The 17,339-nt window shown below is 43.1% G+C and overlaps 1 protein-coding gene across 4 annotated transcripts in view; it reads right to left on the bottom strand.

The window, feature by feature from the left end:
* Positions 1-6,648: 6,648 nt before the first annotated feature.
* SETD4 (SET domain containing 4) overlaps positions 6,649-17,339 on the bottom strand; it is a 63,520-nt gene continuing 52,829 nt past the window's right edge. For 2 of the 4 annotated variants that reach the window (XM_059392313.1, XM_059392314.1), the window contains exons 12-13: positions 9,278-9,329; positions 6,650-8,712 (exon numbers count right to left, since the gene is read on the bottom strand). In XM_059392313.1, the coding sequence (XP_059248296.1) occupies positions 9,314-9,329 (16 nt within the window). In that variant the 3' untranslated portion in view covers positions 6,650-8,712; positions 9,278-9,313. Of the gene's footprint in view, positions 8,713-9,277; positions 9,330-17,339 lie in introns of those variants that run through there. The other 2 variants (XM_059392315.1, XM_059392316.1) reach the window with 2 other exon arrangements.

A 17,339-nucleotide genomic window follows, 5' to 3' on the forward strand; every position in this document is an offset into this window, starting at 1 on the left:
TTATAAAAAAGTAAGGAAAGAAAGTAAGAAGAAAGAATGCACTAAGTCAATGTTATTGATTTACACTCTGAAAGAAATGCCAGAACTATTATTTAGATGTCAAAATAACTCCAAGAAGAGTACAAGGCTGTTTTGATCATTTGAAACCAAATACCTGCTTTCTCTGAGATGAGGCTTTCAGACATAGAGCCTCCTTAAATACCACTGCGATGCTCTGAACAGATCACATTTCCCCTTCAAAGGTTATACTATGTTAAATTATGTGCAATTTCAAAAAGAACAAGTCGTTGTCCTACTTTGAGTCCCCTTCTCTTAAAAGCATGTTTTGACTAAGATTAATTTATAGCCCAAGGAGATCTGGGGAAAGGGAAAAAAAAAAAAAAAAACTTGAAATTGCAAGTAAAAATAACTAAGAATTCTGGTTGCTTCTTAAATATCAAATGACGTTGTTGTTTTGGAAATAGGACCAGATCTGCCCAGAGCCACAGGTAAATGGACAAATGTTGGGATTTGCAGTATCCAATAGACACTTCAGGGTGAAGAAAGCTAGCTGGAAGCCAGAGCTGTGGAAGAGCCATAAACACTGGGCAGTTTGCTCGGCTCTGTCCAGTGGAAAATGGTACAGTCAGGAAAACGGGGGTAGAGACGCTCACTGCCTCACAGCAGCGTCATGAGGCTCATTGGTGAGGGCTCCTGAAGCACCGAAGAGTGGACCCGCAAGGGGGATAAGCACATTCAACTTCCACTTTCTGTAAAATGTGTCGCATGGGTAACTGCGTCCTGACTCTTCTTATCACAATAACTGCAGACATGCTCATCTCTTTCTGTACTAATAGGACCCTTTACTTACTTAACAAGGTATCTCCACAATGATTTATCATTTGTGTTCCTCTTTTTATTTGTATTTTTTTTAAAGCGGGGAAGGGGCAATGGGAGAGGGAAAGAGAGAATCTAAAGCAGGTGATGTACCCTGTACGGAGCCTGATGCCAGGCTCCATCTCACAACCACGAGATCATGACCTGAGCTGAAATCAAGGGTAGGACTACTCAACCAACCGAGCCACCCAGGTGCCCCATCCTCTTTTTAAAACAAATAAGAAAAAAAACATTCCTTGGGCTTTTTCATATTTTCCTCACATATGTTAGGAATCTCTTTGTCAGTCACTTATGTAACACTTGCTCTACGAAATCAGGGCAACTCATTAACTGGAGTGGCCCAAGGAGAGCTTATGTGGCAGAAGGTACTAGGGTTCACTCACTCACCTAAGAAAGAAAAACTTCCTTCTATTTCTCAGCTTTTTCCAGCATTTTTTCAGATGGTTCAGACGCAAATCACCAGAGGGGAGGGATAGGGATTAAATACTTGCATTGTGTGGCTTTGATCTGTTGGAGCATTTCCTGAGTCCTTAGATTGTAAACTGCCCAATACTTAACTTCCTTAGAGGATTTAGTAGTGACAGAATACCACAAGACTGGGGGGCATCAACAACAGACATTTATTTCTCACCATTCTAGATGCTGGAAGTCCAAGATCAAGGTGTCGACAGGTTTGATCTCTCCTGAGACCTTGCTCCCTGGCTTGTACATGGATCTTCTCGCTGTGTCCTCACATGGCCTTTCGTTTGCGTGCACACATCCCTATGTCTCCACCTCTTCTTGTAAGGAAACCAGTACTCTTGAAGTAGGACCCCAGCCTCAGGACTCCATTGTATTAGCTAGAATTCTCCAAGAAGGAGACTTATTATAGGAATTGGTTCACATGGTTGTGGAGGCCAGGAACTCCCAGAGTTTGCTGTCTGCAAGCTGGAGAATCAGGAATGCCAGTAGTATAATAAACAGTTCATGTTCAAAGGCCTGAAAACAAAGGCTGATCATCTAAGTCCCAAAGTGAGTCCAAAAGCCCGAGAACCAAGACTGTCAATGTTGGAGGCTCAGCTCTAGCAGAGGGTAAATTCACCCTCCTCTGCCCATTTGTTCTATTTGGGCCCTCAATGACTAGATGATGACCACCCACACTGGAGAGGGCCATCTGCTTTAGATAGTTCACCAATTCAAATGCTAATGTCTTCCGGAAACACTCTCAAACACAGAAATAATGTTTTACCAACTATCTGGGCATCTATTAGCCCAGTAAAGTTGACATAAATTTAACCATCACTCTCATTCAGCCCTAATTATCTCCTCAAAGGGACTGTCTCCAAATAGAGTCACAATGAAAATTCGAGCTTCAAAATATGAATTTGGAGGAACACAATGCAGGCCTTAACAGAGCATACACTAATACACATTTACAGAAAAGCTTGTTTCGACTAAGACAAATATAAAAACTCTATAGTATGGTGGAGAAGTTGAAGCTATTACTCTATTTTAACTTGACCCGTAACATCAGTGTCTTTGTGGCCTAACCAATACTGGTAGCTTAAATTTTCTGTTTTTCTTTGCTTTCTCCATCATTTTCTCCTTGTTTCCAACACTGGGTTCTTTTAAGCCCCAAATCCATGCTACTTTAGATGCCTATATCTGTATCCAGTGTGTCTGACCTCCCATGAACGTTTTCTATTTAACTTCGCTAATGCTGGAGAATTATAGCAATGAAGACCTACTAATAATTATTACCGAAGCGGGATGATGGGGGGTAAACAGAATTGTGAGGGATACACAAGAACAAATAGCCCGTAGAAAAGACTTGTCTTTGTAGTAAAAAAAAACTGTATGTATATGACATATTTTATCTTCGAGTATTTGATTCAATACTTATATGGCTGGTAGTAGCATCAGAACATGGAGGACATTAGGCCCAATGTGCCCTATGTATCACATCAGATCAACCTCCTGCTAAGCTCCTCCACTAGCCCTTTCCAGCCGTTAGTGCCTGCCCTTTGTTTCCGTAGCACTGAGTTCAGACTTCATTCTAGTCTCGCCACCATTGTGACAGTCTTGAATAAAGTCATCCCTGGCTGTTCAACATTGTCCAGGGCAGTTTTTGCTTTGACAAGAGTTTATCGTTCCTTTAATTCTGCTGTTCATGGAGAAAAGGGAAAAACTCCCCTTCCCTTCACTTCAAAGAGTTACTCTCTTCACAAGTAGCAAGGGACCCATTATTTCTTCATGGTAAAATATCTAGGAGACATCTGCTAGTAACTGCTGACAAGCTGTTTGAGAAGTCCATCCACATTTGTTCATAGGAAACTCTAAAGATACTCCCCGTTCTCATCATTCATTCAACAATTATTTACTGCATTGTGACCAAAAACTGTGTTTGGTCCTGGGTAGGGCCCTGGCAAGTGTGCGGCCCAGTCTCAGCCTGCAAGAAACTTCAGTCCCGCATCAGTGCTATAAGGGTAACAGTTTAGAAAGTATTAATGTGCTTTCCCGCCCCCACTTTTTTTCTTTCTCTTTGCTTTCTCTTTCTCTTTCTCTCTCTGAGACATCCATCCCGTCTAGGGGGAGAATGGGGATAGAAGACATGCAAAGAGATAGACTGACATAATGTTCACTTTTGTCCACTGAAAGTGATGATTTTGCAGTGAGAAATGGCCCTTCGGGCTGGGGTATTGTCCTAACAAAGGGCATCCAGTTTTCCTTATCCCCCCAGTAGCAAATCAACAGCCAGGCTTAGAAGACTGAGCCATGGGGTCTTTATCCTGGAGGCCTAGACAGAATCTGCTCCATTTTGGCCCTGAGTGAACTGTGGTGAGGAGAAGTGGGCCCAGAGGCAGGACAGCAAGATAAGTGCCTTCCTCCACCCTGGCTGTTATAAAAAATACCATAGATTGAGTGGCTTAGACAAAAAACATTTCTCTTTTATAGTTCCGGAGGTTGGGAGATCTGAGATCAGGGTGCCGGCATGGTCAGGTTCTGGTCAGAGCTCTCTTCCCGCTGTGTCTCTTTGAGACATCCCTCTTCTTGGTGTGTGTCCTCACATGGCAGAGGGAGACCAGGAGCTCTGGGCTCTTCCTCATCTTATAGGAGCACTAATCCCAATATGGGGACTATACTCTCATGACCTCATCTAAACCTAACAACTTCTCAAAGGCCCCAAAACCATCCCACCAGGAGTTAAGGTTTCAACATATGAATGGGGGGTGGGGAAGACAGAAACATGAAGTCCATAACTATAAGCCAACAGGTAGACTATTTTTTAAGTGAGGATATCCAGGACAGAGTTCTAGCTATATAAAGGTATAGGAACCAGCTTACAGGCTGTCCCACATTCCAATTCAGGGACTGGATACATCCTGCAAAATTTGGCAGCACTGATAAGCGTGGTCATTCTAGAAGATGCCTTGAAGATCAGCCAGCCTGGGCCACATGGATTCCCGGCCTGCAGCCAGGTAGAGAATCGGGCTCAGAAGCCTGCAGGTAGCAAAAGCCAATAAGACAGAGTCAGTAGATGTGTCCCAGAGACAGTGCATGCGACAGGCTGCAAATTCACCAGTTACAGACAGAAGAACCAGCATGGGGAGGGTAGAACTGTAAACAAAAAACCCCTCCTCCCACCCAATACCATTTTAGGGAAAGAAACAAGAGAGGCTACTGGACCATGTTTCTCCTCAGGCAATTGCCTAAAGAAGCCATTTAAATTCAATTGAGGTTTTTAAAATTAAATTGGATGAGATAAAATTTAAACTGGCCCGGACTAAAAGCCAGATTTTACCCAGTAACCTGTGGGGCGGGCTGAGGGGGAAATTGGATCATGCAGCCACAATGAAGGCATCACATTTTCTCAGTAGTAGGAGTTAAATTGATGCCCCTACACAACTGCCAGCCTTGGTTGCCTGCTGAGGTACATTTCATCCTCAAAACAGCCCCTGGACATCAGTACTCTGCCTGTCCCCATTTACAGATGAAGAGGAAGAAGCACAGGAGGGTGACTGAGAACTTCCCGTGGTTCCAGAACTAGTTAGTGGTACATCAGGAGCCAAACCCAAGTGAGGCTCCATCTAGAACCCAGGCTGGCAACCTATACCCCACACGGTCCCTGGTTAGAAGACAGTTAAGCAGAAGGCCTCAGAAATCAGGATGCCCATTCAAGCAAAGGATGATACCATACAAAGCTTTTATATCAAAGCAACAAGCAAAAATACCCGACCGGCAAGCAAAGTCATATAACTTCTTAGTATCTTGTGCCTGGTGGCACAAACTGCCCTCCAAACAGCAGCAGCAGTAATTACAGATGAGATGAGAACAGTTAAGAGAAAGGGAAGTTGGAAGAGGTTCCCTGCAAAAACTGTATTTTTAGGGAAAGAAAGAGAGGAGAAGAGTGATTTTTCTTCCCACGACTCTGAATCAAACTGAGGTTTGATTAAAGAATGACCTTGACCCACAGCAGAGAATAATAAAAGACAATTTCCAGTAAGTATGCTTGCTCGAATTAATGATTTACTTTTTATTTTTAAACCGAATTCAGTAGAGATTTACATGCATTAGGTTACAATGATTAACATTTGAAATTTGACCTTGAAATAATCTTTACATTGTAAATTCTTAATGATCAAAACAATGTTCTTGGTGATTAAAACATATTAGTGATTAATTATTAAAGGAGAATAATTGCAAATACACATTCCTAAAATCTCAAGGCTTTTAAACCATTTGTACAAATGACTGGACATTTTTTTACATTTACTAAAAAAAAAAAAAAACCTCCATCTAATTCACATTTTCACTGTCAACCCCAAAACAAGAGAAAAGGTACTCTAGCAAGCTAGAAATGCACATGACTACTTGTGATCCCATCAAAGCCAAAAAGAGAAAAGAAAATTATTCTTTATCAACCTGCAACAATAAGAAATAATCCCAAGAACTTCTTAGGTAAGGTTAATAAAAGGTCAGTAGTTCTGATCATTTTTCTTAAAGAAATCACTTTGTTACCAGTTTAATAACATGGAATCAGGCACGATCTTAATGCTATACCTAAGAACCATGATTGATGCCCAAGCTGCGTAAGGACAAGCAGAGCAAACCTGAACAATTTTTACTGAGTAAGGTTTCAGGGAAACCTGGGCAGCTCAGTCGGTTAAGCTGCTGCCTTCGGCTTCAGTTATGATCCCAGAGTTCTGGGATCGAGCCCTGTGTCGGGCTCCCTGCTCAGTGGAGAGCCTGCCTCTCCCTCTTCCTTTCCCCTCTGCCTCCACCTGCTTGTGCTCATACTCTCTCTCTCTCTAATAAATACATAAAATCTTTAAGGAAAAAAAAAGACGGTTTCAAGAAATGACTGTATCTCATGCCAAAGAGAAACAATACTTAACCAGATACCGGCCCTGTGTATTTGAAGCCATCTTTCCCAATTCCATGGTTCTTCTTAACCTGGACACACTTGCCTGGAGCAGATTTCCTCTGACACAAGGAGCCCCACCCAGAGTGTGTACAAGCCAGGGCTGACTATGGCATCTCTGGGCTAAGGCCATCTCAGGGCCAGGAGGACGGCCTCTCGGGGGCAACAGCCTCCCAACAGCTGAACACACCTGGCCAACTCTTTGGGGCAAGATAGAAAAGCATTCTCTACACCCTCCCCAAAACTGCCCCTTGTCTGTGGGGTCCCCTCAGAAGTGACATTTAATAGAAAAATAAATTTTTTAAAAAAATTAATTTTTAAATTTTAAAATTAAAAAAAAATTTTTTTAATAGAAACATTTAATAGAAAAAAATAATAATAAAAGGCAATTTGCTGGGGAATTGATCTATATGTAATTTTCTGAGTTGTCAAACATTATTACTTTTCACAATTTATTCTACATTGATCATAAACCTAGTTTTTCAAATATAAAGGAATGATACTTGAAATGTTACCTATATTAATTTTCTATTGATGCATAACATATTATCACAAACTTAGTGCTTCAAGGAGTACCAGTTTATTAATTTCATAGTTTCTGTAGGCTAGGACTCCACACATTTTAACTGGGTTCTTTGCTCTCAGTTTGCACTAAATGTTTGTATCACTCCAGATTCATATGTTGAAACCCTAATCATCATGGAAACTCTGGGAACTAATTAGCCTTGAATGAGGTCATATCAGAAAATGAAGAGACTGGAGCTTGCTTGACAGAGCTCACTCTGTCAAGCATGTGAAGACACAGCAAGAATGCAGTCATCTGCAGACCAGGAAGAGGGCTCTCACCAGACACACAATCCACCAGGACGCTGCTCTTGGACTTCCAAGGTCTCCGACAGTGAGAAATAAACACCTGTTGGTTAAGCCGCTCAGTCTATGGTATTTTTGTTATAGCAGCCCAAGCAGACTAAGACAGTCTCACAAGGCTGAAAGCATTATTAGCCCAGTACATCGCCATTTGGATGCTCAGTGAGGGAAAGATCCACTTCCTAGCAGCTTCAAGTTGTTGACAGAATTGACTTCCTTGGAGCTTGATGACTGAGGTCCCCATTTTCTTGCTAGTTGTCACCTGGGGACAACTCTAGCTACTAGAGGATGCTCTCAAGCCCTTGCCAGGTAGCCCTCACCAGAGGTCCCCTCATACTTCAAATCTATCTCTTCAGAAGGTGCTCAGTCGCTTTTAAGGGCCCACCTGATTAGGTCAGACCCACTTACAATAACCTGTCTTTTGATTAACTCAAAGTCAACTGATTTGGAACCTTAATTATATCTGAAAAGCACCCACACTTATGTCACATAACATACCCTAATCATTGTGTTTGCAGTCCCATCCACACTTAACGAAGGGGAATTACATTGGGCATGTGTCCCAGGGGGCAAAAATGTGGGACCATTTCTATTGGCCTGGTGTTCTGCGGAACCCTGACGAACATACACGGTCATTCTGTGAGTGACAATTCAAGCTCACTCTGCCTCTCCAAATCCAATCTGTCCTTTTTTTATCCACTTTCATGCAAGTGGCAAAAATGATAAACCCCTTAGGGATTTAAGGATTTTTTAATGTTCAGGGCAGCCTAAAGGGTCTCAGCAAAGTTACATTCCATGTAAGCTTGAGGCTGTACTTGGTCCGCTTTACACAGAAGCCAGTGACTGTCTGGTCCCTTTGATGCTACTTTTCTGCAGGCACAATCTGTGTTCTCTTAGTCTGATGACATAGAAAGTGGGAGACACTAAAGAAAGAAAACAGGGAATATTCCTATTGCACAGGATGCAATAATCACTCTCGGATATTTTCAGCTGCACATAACTGAAAACCTAACAAAACTCTGAGTCCACTCATGGAATGGGTGTTTATATTAGATATACATATGTCTATACAGCTTGGAAGTAAATGTCATCCATTATACGTCATACTGTGTTGAATGGAGTTGAAATGAATCGGAACATGTACCCCAGAATATGTCACTATAGCATAGGGCTTTTTGGGTTACAGGCAATTGAGCAACAGTAGATGCAGGAAGAACTCTCTGCCCTTTTCCTTTCTGCCTAAAATCAGTAATAAAGACATGAGTTACTTCACATGACAAGAGACCTAGGATGGGGGGTGGGGTGAGAGGGAGAGTGAAAAAGGGTGGAAGGCTCCAGGGTTGATTATTCAGTTGCTCATAAAGAACTTTCTCTCTCTTCTTTTTTTTCTTTCTACGCCGCCATCCTTATGGTATTGACTTGGGATGACTCCCCTCATAGTCCCAAAGAGGCTGCCATAGATCCAGACATGATGCAGAGATGACAACACCTAGAAGCGCAAGGTTACTATTCCTTCTCACTTACCTCTTTTTACATTACAGAATAGAGATGAAAAAACCTACATTATGCTACAAAATACAGTAAAAAAAAAAAAAAAAAAAACAAAAACAATATTTTACAAATCCTTCCAAGGAAAACAAGAGGAAATACTTCCAAACTTATTTCATGAGGTGAGATTATCTAATTACCCTGATATCAAAACCAGACAAAAATATTACAAGAAAACTATAGACCAACATCCTTTATGAATATAGATACAAAAATCAAAAACGTATTAAGAAACTCAATCCAGCAACATATAAAAAGGATTATGCTCCATGACTGAATGAATGAGATTTGTTCCAGGAATGTAAGGTTGGTTGATATGAAAATCAATCAGTTTAATACACTTTATAAAAAAAAAAATAAGGACAAAAATCACATGATCAGATACAGAAAAAGCATTTAGCAAATTTTGAGACCCTTTTATGATTAAAAAAAAAAAAATCAATAAAGTAGAAATAGTAGGGAACCTTCTCAACCTGATAAAGGATGTCTGCACAACCCATGGCTAACATTATACTGAAAGTGAAAGACCAAAGTTTTCCCATCACTAGCAGGAGCAAGACAAGAAAAAAGGGTGACTGCACTTACTGAGGTGAGCACTGAGCAAAGGACAGAATTTCCAAATCACTGTGTCATGCACCTGAAACAAATACAACATTGCATGTAGTACGTGCTTGCTTAATTATCTATGGATTATAGAAGGGAACAAAATCATTACTCCTCTAAGAAATAATTTATTCCTTAAAATATACTTTTAAAATTTTTTCAGTAATTATATCCTCAATATTCATTTTTACCAATAAAATGACTAGTTTTTTTTTTTGAGATCTTTACATGCTGCTTCACTTAATATCTGGATAAATATGGTTGTAAAGGTCACCAAGAAGAGCAGTGTCATTTGTCTTATTTCTCTACAGGATTGCTTATATTTTCTAGAACTCTGAGTCCACTCATGGGATGGGTGTTTATATTAGATATACATATGTCTATACAGCTTGGACCTAAATATCATTCATTATATGTCATACTGTGTTGTATGGAGTTGAAATGAATCAGAACATGTACCCCAGAATATGTCACTGTAGCATAGGGCTTTTTGGGTTACAGGCAATTGAGAAACAGTAGATGCAGGAAGAACTCTCTGCTCTCTTCCTTTCTGCCTAAAATCAGGGCATAAATTTCTATTTGTCCCTGTACAAGGAAGAGCAGAACAACTCTTAATCACCGGGGACTCTGTGTCATTGCCAACTTCAGTCCGCGTCACAGCCCTTACTGATAGCTCTTATTTTCCATTAGTTTCCCCGTATATTTACCTTCCCAAAACTGGGCTGCCCCGAAGCCCAAACCCCTTTTCCTTTGCCTAGTCACTTCTCTACATTTATTACCTTTTTAAAAATAGTAAATAAGGTCTCAGGCCTAACTATTTCTTTGGGTTTTGTTTTCTATGCAGCCCCTGTGTGCATGTAAAATAAATGTTTCCTCCTATTGATCTGTCTTTTGGCAGTTTAAGACACAGGCCCCTGTCACTGAACTTAAAAGAGTAGAGAAAACTGTTTTCCCTCCCCTACAGTGTCACCTGTCCACAACCAAAAGAAATGTCTAAGTCATAAACCCAAGTACCTGTGAATGTAACCTTATTTGGAAATTAGTATTTCTATGGATGTAATTGAGTGAAGGATCTCAAGATGAGCTCATCCTAGAGCAACCCTAAATCCAATGACAAGTTCTCTTTTTTTTTCTTAAGAGTTTATTTATTTGAGAGAGAGAGAGAGAGAGAGAGAGAGACCTTGAGCAGGGGGAGGGGAGGAGCAGAAGAAGAGAACCTCAGGCAGATTCCATGCAGAGTGCAGAGCCTGAAGCAGGGCCCAGTTCCATGACCCCAAGATCACAACTTAAGCTGAAACCAAGAGCCAGACGCTTCTTAAGCATCTGAGCCACACAGGTGCCCTCTCAATGAGAGGTCCTTTTAAAAGAAAAGGAGAAACAGCTAAAGAGAGAGACAGAAAACAGGTCATATGACCATGGAGGCAAAGACTGGGATGATGTAGCTATAAGCCAAGGAAGCCCAAGGATTGTTAGCAACCACCAGAACCTAGGAGGAAGGTGTGGAACAGATTCCTCCTTAGAGCCTCCAGAAGAAAACAACTCTACTGACACCGGATTTCAGACTTCTGGCCTCCAAGATTGTGACAGGATAAAATGCTTTTCTTTTTGTCATTTTTGCTTTTTTAAGTTATTTATCCATCTATCTATTTATATGAGAGAGCAGCGAGGGGGACTAAGGGGGAGGGAGAGGTTCTGAAGCAGACTCTGCACTGAGCATAAGCCTGACATGGGACTCATCTCACGACCCTGAGATCCTGACCTGAGCTGAAACCAAGAGTCAGATGCTCAATCAACTGAGCCACCCAGGCATCCCTAAAATGTTATTGTTTTAAGCCACAAGGTTTGTGGTTATTTGTTATAGCAGCCCTAAGAGACTAATACATATGTATTATGGCAGGGAAAAAAAATATCGCCGCAGTAGAGATCTCATACTTCATCATTGTCAGTCAAGCCCCTGGGAGGTAAGCTGATGCATTGGGGCCAAAAGAGTCATTCTATGACTAGAACTGGCTGTGACTGCTTTGTGTCTACCAAACACCAGGTAAATAATTAGGCCTGACTCAAAACCAGTGACCAAGAGAAGTAAACTCTCCAACAGAGCCACTAAATGTAAAACATACGTGTTCTTTAGATCCAGAGCAGCAGCCAGCAAAGTCTTTCTGGGAAGGGCCAGAGAGTAAATATTTTCAAGTTTGTGGGCCATATGGTCTCTGTCACAACTGCTCAACTCTCCTGTTGTAAGGGGAAACAGCCACAGACAATTGATAAACAAACAGACATGGCTGTGTTACAATAAAACTTTATTTATACACTTCTGGGTAACACCCAAAGAAACTGAAAGCTAAGACTCAAACAGATATTTGTACGTCCACGTTCATAGCAGCATTATTCACAACAGCCAAGAGGTAGAAACATCCCAAGTGTCCACCAACTGATGAACAGATAACAAAATATGTCATAAATACATGGAGGTATTATTCAGGAAATTCTGTTACATGCTACAAAAGTCAGTCAGTCACAAAAGGACAAATACTGTATGATTCCACCCCTGGGAGGTATCCAAGGAGAAAAACTCTTAGAAATAAAAAGTAGAATGACAGTCCCCAGGGGCAGAGGGGAGAGGGAAAAGGGGAGGTATTATTCAATAGGTATAGAGCTTCAGTTCTGCAAGATGAAAAAGTCCTAGAGATCTGTCATACAACAATATGAATATAGTTGACACTACTAAAGTGTACATTTAAAAATGGTGAAGATGACAAATTTTATATTACGTTTATGTTATGGTTATTTTATGTTTTTATCACAAAGGAAAAAAGCAGCAACGCAAGATGAGTAAGTTCTGGAGATCTGATGTACAATGCTGTGACTATAGTTAATAGTACTGTTTTGTATACCTGAAATTTGCTAAGAGAGTAGATTTTAAGTGCCTTTACCACAAAGGAAAAAAAAATTATATGGTAACTACGTGAGGTGATGGATATATTCATTAGCTTAATTGTGGTAATTATTTCATAATGTAAAAATATGTAAAATAAGACATACACCTAAATACTTACGATGCTTAACTCTCAATGAAACCTCACCAAAGCCAGAAGGAGCAATGAATCCCTAATACATGCCACATCATGCATGAACCTCAAAAACAGGAGGCTAAGTTAAACAAACCAGACGGAAAGGACTCAGAGTATACGATTCCACCTCTATGAAATATCTGGAACAGGCAAATCATAGGGACAGAAAGTAGATGAGAGGCTACCAGGTGCTGGGGCGGGGCCGGGAGTGGAAGGGGGAGTTACTGATTAATGGACACTGAGTTTCCCTCTGGGGTGATGAAGCTTTGGAAACAGACCTCGGTGATGCTTATGCAACATCGTACTCAATGCCACCAAACTGTAGCCTTAACGATGGTCATGATGGCAAATTTTAAGTTATGCATATTTCATCACAACTTTATAAAGTTTGCATTTAGGAAAAAAACAAACTATATTTACAAAAATGGAGAGGAGCTGTAGTTTGGGGACCGGTGATCCAGAGTTTCTGTGACACTGAGAGGACTCTTAGTGTATGTTCCTGTTCCAGAACGACCCCAGCGTAGTAGGTACAAGGTGGTAAGGACTCGCCACAAGCTCTGAGATCCTATGCCGCTTCCTTCTTAGGACATGACCATATTCCATACACATCTGGAATGCGGAGGAAGACGGACTTCGATTAGGTTGTCCACGCTCTGTCATCTATACCTATACAGTGCTGTGTGCCCAGGAGAGAAAACACAGAGGTTCCGTCTGGCTGAGGGAGCAGCCCAGCAATTCAGGGCACCCAGCCCCGGTTCACCACACTGCTGTCAGTCACATCACCTCCGCTCGGGACCTCCACTTGATCCGAGAATCCTAATTTGCTGTATCCGAAAGCACGCCGCTTACAAACAAGACCCAGCGAGCGGGCATTACACACTCGCGGACGGCTGCCAGCATCCTTAGGCATGTTTTCATCCAGAACAGTAAACAGCCTCATAGAAACAGACATGAAACACTAGGCTCAAAGTCATCATTCAACGTATAACAACCTGCAAACCAGTACAGGTTTATTAGATGGCTAATAAAAATAAATCATGGAGGTGTTTTTAAAATGACTTCCCATGTGTTGTGGTTACTTTTCGGGCATACTGTAAATTAAATGTGAAGTGCTACTTCCTGCAGGGATTTTTTTTTTTCTTCCAAATACAAAGGGGTTATAAGGCTAAAGAATGCAGACACGCATCATGTCTGCAGAAATCATAAAAAAAGATCAAATGTAATATTTTCTTTCAACATGGGCGACTGCTTTGAGATTTTCCATTCAAGCAGCCTTGAACACAGCCTCCAGCGTTTGCCAATTACTCCTGACAAATACCATTTGGGCCTGAGTGATGTTGTAAGTGAAATAAAACAGTGGGAGGGAAAAACCAGAACATGATAAAAGGCATTTTTGGGGTCTGCTGAGAACTTACTGTAAGTTATACGTTGACGAGGAAAGGCCTTGCTTCCTGCCAGTGACGGACCCCATGTGATTTTGAATTCTAAGGTGACTTTTGTTTAACATTAATAGGAAGGGAAGACAAAACTCAGTTTTCATGTCCCTTAAAAGGGAGTCAGCTCTTTTTACCCACCTCACTAAAGGAAAAAAAAAAAAAGTATATAAACAAAAGAAGGGACACCGGGCACTGTTCCCCATCATTCCACATAAATATGAGCTAATGCGCGGGAACAATGCCGTGAAATCGGCCTGGCCAGGATGCCTGTGGCTGCCAGCAGCTCCGCCTGGCTCAGTCTGTGAGCTAGAGGCATGTCAGAACCCGCTGCGTGGAACCAAAGCCACAAGAAAGGGAAGGCACAGCCAGGATTCAGACTGCAGTCTGCCCCCTTCCTCGCCCGCAGAAACCCATGGACAGCCTAAGGGAAGCGAATAAGAAGGCTGCCCCCATCCCCACTGCCCCATTCTTTAAGATTCCAACCAAACCCATTCCTGCTCTTAATGGAAGTGTTACAGGAAGTTGGAGGGTGGCCCACAGAAATGACCTGAAAGACGCTGGATGGGTATAAAGCCCATGTGGCCTCAAGCAGACCAGGGCTGTGTCCAGCAAGGAAGGGACTTTACCTGGTGACCCACTGAGCTGGGCCTTCTTCATCTAGCAGACAGAGAACAGTGCCTGGCGAGGATGGAGCCCACTCATGGCTGGCACCCGTCTTGTACCGTGCTGGCCCCTCGTAGCTAGGCAGTCCCTGGAAACACTATGGAAACGCTGGCCGGTCTGAAAGTCCCTGCACCCCTCCAGTCAAGGCCCACCAGCGTTAATGTACCCACAGCGGCTCGCGGACGTCCGAACAACACTGCCGCATTAGGGTCTAACCCCCACCCCGTGAAGGTGAACCTCGGAAATGTGTTTTAGGGAGACTGGGCTCCAACTTCCCGGCAGCTCCCCAGCATGGAGTGCAGGTGAGGAGCGGGCAGCTTCTGTGGGGCCACCTCACCTGGTACTGTGAGGGGCTTGGGAACAGTCATGGCCCAGAGTACAAGGGGCAAAACCTCGATAATTGCTCTGATAATCTGGGCTCGCGGCGGAACCCGCAGCCCCCCGCCCCACTCCCTGCAGCTGGGCTGGCTTCAATGGAGCCTCTTATCGTGGACCAGCTGCCCCACCCTGGCTCTCCAGTTTGCTGATGGTCAGACTGATGGGCGCGGGAGACCGGCACAACTCGGCAAAACACAGTGCCTAGAGCTAGACACACCCAGACGCAGCTTTTCTACCCTTCCCAGGAACACACATCTTGTGACAGCGCAGACTCTGGTTCAGTAGGGCTGGCTGAGGCTGAGGGACAGTCTGTGGTGGCAGTGGCCTCCCCTATAGACACTTGCCACTAATAAGCCACAAAAGAAAGAGGGTGGGTTCTAACGGTTGCCCACCCACTGCTGGTGTTTGGTCCTACTGGTATCAGAGACACTGTCTTCTGAATAAAGAAGCAGAATATTTCGTCCTACACACAATTTCCACAGACATCTGTATCCACATGAGCAGTGGCCCCCAACCTAGACTCTCCTGTGGCTGCCTGCTCTGAATACTGACCCACAACAATCAGAACGAGCTCGTTATCCCAACCTGAAGATGCTTAAGCCAGATTTGTTTCCCGAACAGGCAGCCACCACCAGTAAGGCTACCCCAATCAGACAAACAGTCATTTGCAGTTTCCTCATGCAGGTCTTGCCAACACATTCTAGATGAAATGCCAAAGAGAAGGCAGCGTCCACTCAAGGCAAAGCCAGAATGCGTATCAATAGCAAGAGTGTAGACGGAGCAGAGAAATCAAAAGGAAAGACATGGGACAGGAGCTCCCCCATCTGCAAGGCGAGTTAGTCTTGATCTAAGGACAGAGCATGAAGGCACAGAGAGTCCAGCCGACCAAAGAGTCATTTCAAATAGGACCGCCAGCCTCAGCAGTGTGTGACCCTGTGCTAGGCCACTTCACATGGCCAGCAGTCTTGGGCCGGAGGCTGTCAGCCACCTGTGGGCCAGGAAATCCAAGGACACCCTGGTGTTTTCACTCTACCTAGAAGCTCTGCCTTCAGATCACACACACACACCTCTAACAACAGACGCACCAGCCCTCCCATCAGTCAGAAGGAACAGCTCCTGGCCAGCTCTCTCCACAAAATGCACCATTTTCTAATTCCAGAAACATCTTGCAGAAGAGAAGTCACAGGACTAGACCCCTTTCTCTGTAGGGGTGGTCAATTCAAACTCCTTTCAAAGCTACCCTTTCTCTGTTTGCCTGCCTGTCAGGACCTGAGTCGACATGCTACCAGTGATGTTAGAAATGAAAACCTGCTATCTGGTGTGAGACATTGTTTCTTTCTCAAAAGAAAGTGCTAAATATCGACATTTTTTTATGGCTTGTGTGTAGGCAGAACCAGGGCAGTTTCTGCATCTTTTCAAGCCCCCTCCCCCACCCCAGCCCCTTCCTCTGAGCTCCACACCTGGCCCCTTGTCTGGCAGCTGTCACCTTGAACTAATGTTTATCTGCCTGTGTTTCTCACCCAAGGAGATCCAACACCCCCCAGAGAAAATGAATCTCTGCATTTTGTCCCAGTAGCAACACACAGAGTTGTTTTGCCTTGTCTGAATCCTACTAACACCTGAAAAAAACGATACTCTGCAGCCTCATTTTGACGGAGCCTCAGTGACCGGAGGCAGCAGCCTCAGCCCGATGGTCTTCTTGTGCCATCTAGTGTACGAAACTAGAAGTTTCGCAACTCGTGGCAAAGTCCCACAAAGATTGAGAGATCCTCCTTGTATATTTCAGGCATCCAGCCAAACATTTGGGACACTTACAGGTATGACTTGTTTTTAAAAGAGTTGCATGAAAAGAACTAAAATACAGTGAGCATCTGTTGTGGTTGCACCCAGATTTACATCCCCTCACTAGACCAAATGTTAGAGCATTTGAGCTTTGGATTAATCTGTACTCAATATGGACTGGCACCATTTAAAAGACTGACTAATTTAAGCAGCATAAACTTTTGTGGTCGTATAGCAATAGGCACTGTGTATCCTGCCTCCCGAGCTATCGTCCTTGTAGGCACTGGAAAACCAGAGGGTTCCAGCTGGGCTAGCTAAAGCAGCTTTTCCTACAGAGCAGAGCCTCAGAAAGGGAACTGTGACGTACATCAGAGGCACCTGGGAGCTTTAGGGCCCCCAGTATCTTGGCACACCCCAGACCAATTAAATCTGAGCCTCTAGGAGGGACCTGGGCTCAATAGTTTATAAAACTCTGCCTTGTGCAAGGGAAGTACTGTCAGTCAGCAAGACGGAGGACTAGGGGATCCCAGTGCACATCATCCCCATTAAAAAACAAAGAAAAGAGTTCATAAATAACTGCCAATCAATGAAAATAACTCAGGGAAAGCTCTGGGCTACAGTTTTTAAAAAGCAAAAGCCCTGAAGAGCATAAAACCTAAGCATAGTCACACAGTAAAGGACAGGAAGGATTTTACCCACATCTCCCTTTTCTCA

The sequence above is a fragment of the Mustela nigripes genome, chromosome 2, assembly GCF_022355385.1.
Source record: "Mustela nigripes isolate SB6536 chromosome 2, MUSNIG.SB6536, whole genome shotgun sequence".
In the NCBI taxonomy this organism is placed as follows: domain Eukaryota; kingdom Metazoa; phylum Chordata; class Mammalia; order Carnivora; family Mustelidae; genus Mustela; species Mustela nigripes.